Source organism: Thermothelomyces heterothallicus (assembly GCF_042370625.1).
Source record: "Thermothelomyces heterothallicus CBS 202.75 unplaced genomic scaffold P884_scaffold_22, whole genome shotgun sequence".
NCBI lineage: Eukaryota > Fungi > Ascomycota > Sordariomycetes > Sordariales > Chaetomiaceae > Thermothelomyces > Thermothelomyces heterothallicus.
The window spans coordinates 295411-300609 of NW_027192583.1; the positions used below are offsets into that span (position 1 = coordinate 295411).

General features: G+C 58.5%; 2 protein-coding genes and 1 non-coding gene across 3 annotated transcripts in view; 1 reads left to right on the plus strand and 2 right to left on the minus strand.

The window, feature by feature from the left end:
• Positions 1-173: 173 nt before the first annotated feature.
• P884DRAFT_271744 (uncharacterized protein) lies at positions 174-2036 on the minus strand (the record flags this gene model as incomplete). The annotated part of the gene is made up of 3 exons (XM_069442464.1): positions 174-641; positions 743-1274; positions 1516-2036. 3 exons carry the CDS (start codon positions 2034-2036, stop codon positions 174-176), a joined length of 1521 nt encoding a protein of 506 aa, XP_069295363.1.
• A 1761-nt stretch (positions 2037-3797) lies between these two features.
• Positions 3798-3892, plus strand: P884DRAFT_t138. Its single transcript has one exon. It is a non-coding gene; the product is annotated as a tRNA-Ile (tRNA).
• Positions 3893-4391: 499 nt separating this feature from the next.
• Positions 4392-5199, minus strand: part of P884DRAFT_248320 (uncharacterized protein) — a gene marked incomplete at its 3' end in the record, with an annotated part of 2026 nt that continues 1218 nt past the window's right edge. The window contains exon 5 of the mRNA XM_069440546.1: positions 4392-5130. Within this exon, the coding sequence (XP_069295364.1) occupies positions 4392-5130 (739 nt within the window). The remainder of the gene's footprint in view (positions 5131-5199) is intronic.

The following is a 5199-nucleotide window of genomic DNA, read 5'->3' on the forward strand; positions in this document are numbered from 1 at the left end:
CCCCCCCCAAAAAAAAAAAAATCATCTCCGTCTGTCTGTTCGTTCGTCCGTCCGTTTCGCCGTCTCCCCCTTCCCCCTTGGCTCCACTGCCGGACCAAGCCCTGCTGGCCGGCCAGCTGATTTGCTCTACTATCCTCACGATTATCACGATCATCACCAGCATCGTCACCATCCTACGCCGGCAAGATGCCCTGCGGGTAGTGGAACAGGTCGTCCGGGTCGACGTCCTTCTTGACGGCCCGCAGGCGAGCGAGGTTGGGGCCCCAGTACCTGGCCTGGGCGTCGTCCTGGGAGAGGGACGGGTTGGGATAGTTGACGTACATGCCCCAGTCGTCGGGGTCGAGGCCGGCGGTGACGGCGGCGGCGAAGTCGTCCATGAGGGCGGGGCCGTCGGCGGGGAACTCGCCGCGGTCGGCGCGGTCGTAGAGCAGGAACAGGAGGAGGGAGTCGCGGTGGGCGTACGCCGTCGACCGGGGGGCCGCCGCCGACACGGCCGAGTTCTCCCCGCCGTGCAGGTCGATCTGCACGTGCCAGCTGCGCGTGGTGTTCTTGGCCGGCCCGAACCAGTACCCCACGAACGCGCGCAGCCGGTCCTCGTCCAGTGGGCCCGTGTAGAGGCTCGTCGAGTGGAAGGTCTCGTGCTGGAGGGAGAGGATCAGCATGGAGGCGAAAAAGCAATTTTTTTTTTAAAAAAAAAAACATGAGGGGGGAAAGAAAAGAGAGAGAGTAAACAGTTAGTTACCTCCTCGTGGCCGTGTCCCAGGTCGAGGTTGGAGCCGCCAAAGTGCTTGAGCTGGTCGAGCCAGCCGCCGGTCTGGGCCAGGGCGAGGGTCGCGTTGGCCTGGTCGAGGAGCGGGGCGAGGGTGTCGTAGAGGGCGGCCTTGCCGCCGTAGTAGAGGCCCTCGAGGTTGACGAAGCGCTTGGCGATGTAGAGGCGCATGTTGAGCTCGGCCGGCATCGTCTTGGCGTACTCCTGGACGGCGGCGAGGCCGGCCAGGGCGCGGTCCTCGGTCGGCCACTGCGCCGTGGCGACGAAGTAGGTCAGGTTCTCGGGCGGCACGAACGTCTCGAAGCGGAACTCGGTCACGACGCCCATCGAGGACCCGGCGCCGCGCAGGGCCCAGAAGAGGTCCGGGTTCTCCGTCGCCGAGCACTCGACCACGCTCGCGTTGGCCAGCACCACGGTCGCGCCCACCATCCAGTCGAGCGCGAGGCCGTGCGTGTGGGAGCTCATCCCGTAGCCGCCGTGCAGGACGTGTCCGCCGACTCCGACACTGCTCGGGGTGGAAGGGGGTGGGAGGAGGAGGAAGCATGCCGGTCAGCCAACCCGTCGCTCTATTATTAAACTTTCCGTTTCCTTTCCTCTACTTCTCATTTTCTCTCTCTCTCTCTCTCTCTCTCTTTTCCCCGTAGAGACTTCAAGACGGAAATCACAAGAAAAGAGAAAGAGAAAATGATATATATATATATATATATATATATATATATTTAGATATATAAAAAAAAACAACTTACCCCGGGCACGTGCCGTGGCTGATGGCCCTCTTGCCCTGGTCCCAGAGCTCGACGGCGAGGTGGCCGAGGCGGGTGCCGCCCTCGACGGTGGCGATGCCGGTTTCGTTGTCGAGGACGACCCGGTTCATGCGGCTCATCTCGACGACGAGGTGGCCGTCCTCGCCGCCGAGGCCGAAGGAGGCGTAGCTGTGGCCGCCGCACTTGGCCGTCGCCTTGACGCCGAGCCGCGCCGCGCAGGCGACGGCGTCCCGCACGTGCTCGGCCGTGCCCGCCGCCGCCACCGCCGCGGGGGTGTAGTTGAGCCGCCGGTTGAAGGACGAGACGTCGATCGCGTAGTCCGCCGTCCCCGCCACGTCGACCGGCACCCCGGCCTCGGTCAGGCACTCGGTCAGCCGGTCCGTCTGGTTGCCGCCGCCGAACCGGTGATGGAGGCGCGACGCCTGCGCGGCCTGCGCGGCCTGCGAGGCCACTGCCAGTCCCAGGAGGCCGGCGAGCCCGAGGGAGCCGCCGAGCGGGTGCATGAGGCGGTCGCTGCTCGCGAGCGTGCGTAGGTTTTGGTACTCGATAGAAGTCTTTAAGGGGATATAGCCAGCCGAGAATAAGTCCGACGCCAATCAACAGGACTGAGGCAGGTTCTGCAGAGGCTGTGTGATAATTAATAGTGGTGGATCGGATCGCCGTTCGAGCACTTCCTCGTCCTCCTCCGGATACCGGAGAAACCAGAGACACGGAACACGGTAATGCCAGATGGTCAACAATGGCGCCATTCCGGGCTCAAGATCGTACGGCGCTCTCCCCACGCCTCTATATATATGTATATATGTGTGTATATCGTCGCGCCGCCACTTCTCGCTCCGGAGGAGTCAAGCATCGGTCGGTGGAGCCACTGTATCGGATCACTGGCCCTTCTGCCGGTCGTAGTTTAATCTATCTTAGGCGCGCTTCGGAGAAGCTGGTCAACGGGGTGCGCGGCTGATCCCGGGAATTCTCTCGCACCTTGCATTTATCAAGTATAGTTAGTACTGTACGGACGTACATGCACGGATAATACCCCTGCCTCCGACCAAGTCTGAACTGTAATAGTATGTATGTATGTATGCATGTACTGTACATGTCCGCGCACCGGGGGGAGAGCAACCATGGGCAGGAGGTTGAGCTGAGAGTACTGCGTAATGAAGAGTGAGTTTTGCTTGGGGGAAACCAAAAAGAGGGAAACCAAAAAGAGGAAGAGGGACGGGAGTGCGGGCCAGAAGTGACCTAGATGTGCGGCAAGGTGTAAGACCGCGCTTACTGCGAGTCTGGAGAGCATCTTCCGGAAGGCGGTCTTATCGACGGCTTGTCGGGAAGTAATATACATGCACTGCGTCGTGTAAGTCCCTGTGTGAACCTGTTCACCAGTAATTCCTGCTTGATGACAGGAAATGGGGTTGCTCTCTCGAGGTTCGCCTGGTAACTACTATGTCCCTGGCCAATGTGCCCGCCCCGGTAAGGACGCCGCAGGATGCTACGGAATGTTCGAAGACTCTTCGTTGCCGATGGCCATTGAGGTGCCGCCATGTCGGTGCCACTCGGCTGAAACGTGTATATACACACGCAGCAAATTACTACTGCCTGTCCCTATTGCTTTCTTCTATGATTTGTTCTCTCTCGACCCATTTTGCCCTGGACTTTTCAGGGCGGGACGAAATTAAGGCCCCGTGGCGCTATTTAGCATCGCGGGCATAATTATTACCGTGGTATAATTGTTGCACGCGGCCTGAAATTATACGGCGTGGAGCCTCCGAGAGCGCGGATGCGGCCGCGCCCCCGGTAACACCAGCGGAGGGCCTTCGTTGGCGTGTGCTACGTATACACATTCAGCTCCGTGTCTGGAAGAGAATCGCTTTTGCGGCCAGATCCGGTGAGGCCGGCCGGCACTTTGTCGATCTCGTGGAAGATGCTGTACCGAGTCAATACTTAATAACTAGTGTAAGCGCCCATGGCCCCTGTGAAACCGTTTCTCTGTGTGGGGTGTGGGGGTTCCGGCAGGCCAAGAGCGCGCCAAACTGGCACTGGATGAGCGGCGGATTTAGCCAGGAAAGATCAGGGGAAAGAAGAAGGACCGAGTCCGACGAGTCACTGGGCCGGAGACCGGCTCTGCTTTCCGACAGCGATTGCCCTGATCATTCACTTGAAGCGCACCTAACTACGGCGTACGGAACCCCGAGCTCTAGATTCCAGCCCAACCAGTGAAATCACTTGGGCACAGTGGGCGACACGCACCGCCAACCAAGAAGCGATAAGCCCGATTAGCTCAGCTGGTTAGAGCGTCGTACTAATACCGGTTCCACCTGTATATGGTATGCGAAGGTCAACAGTTCAATCCTGTTATTGGGCATTCACTTTTGCAGTTGTTCTGTCCTCGTCCAATTGTCAACCGTCAGAGAGCATGGGCGATGTTTTTTGCTGAGAGGCGAGGGGTCTCCATTGATCGATTCTCTTTACTTATTAGCCCTTGCCTCCGCTCCAGCAAGATGTGCAAGTTTACACGTGTCGGTTTGCACAAAATTTCGGATATCTCTCCTCCAGTCTTTTTCTTTGAGACTCCTTGTTTCCCCGGGCAATTGTGGGCCGAAGTGCGGTAGTGGAGGTCGATGACAAAGTGTGGCCGCGTTTGGGTGCCCTTATAATAATAATTAGCCCACCATTCTGGCCGTGATTCCCTAACGGGAGCCGGTCCTCCGTTTTGGTTCCGATACAAAGAGACAAAGAATGTCTGGTTTGAGAAGGTGAGAGCTGAGCTGAGAAACCGTAGCGTTGATCACACTCAAAAGGCTGTCGATGTAACTCAGCCGCAGTTCTAGCGCGATAATTACTGCCCAATGTACGTTCTATTGTCATATGAATGCTGTGCCAGGCGCGTAGGGTGACATGCTGGTGCAATCTGGCAGGTCTGGCGGTTCAGGGCGATCCGGCGCCCTGAAAACGGCGTCCCAGTGAGGTCGGAAGATAGCCTCGACCTTTTGGGTATCCAACCACAGGACATCCTTGACACGGGCAGAGACGTGGTCCCAGCTGCTGAGCTGTAGCGTGTTGGCGGCAGCCGCCGCCCTTCCCACGAACCAGGGGTAATGAGGAGTGCGGTTCGCCGCTGCCAGGCCGACTGTGAGAAACCAGACATCTACGGAATCGTGGCTTTGTTGTGGTCTCCGAAGCCGGAGGCTCTCGGTAAACATGTGAAGGATGCGGTTGAAGATTACGGCATGTGTGAAGTAGGTTGGGCCCTGGACCATGAACATGTAGAGGATGGTTGCGTAGCGGACGCATTCGGTGAGTGGTGATGTCTGGCTCGCCGTGTCGCCAGCTGGAGGGAGGAGCCGGTGTATGACGTAGCATGCCAGGTCATGGAGCACGGTGGCAGTGAGCGGCGTCTGCTGTGCCCTTTGGAAGACGCTGTGCAGACGCAGAAATGCCTGCTTTACTCCATCATCGACGTCGAGATTTTGGGGCTCAAGCGGGACTCCGCAGGTTGTCGGCGAGCCCAACTGCCATTCAGGAATAGGGGGTATGCCATTTCCGGCACCCGTATCGTCCTGGGTCTCGAATTGAGGGTGGCCCATGATGAGCATGGAGACCCTGCAGGCATAGAAGTGTGTATTGCCCGGTGTAAGCATGTGCATGTGGGAACGTCGACTACCTTTTTTT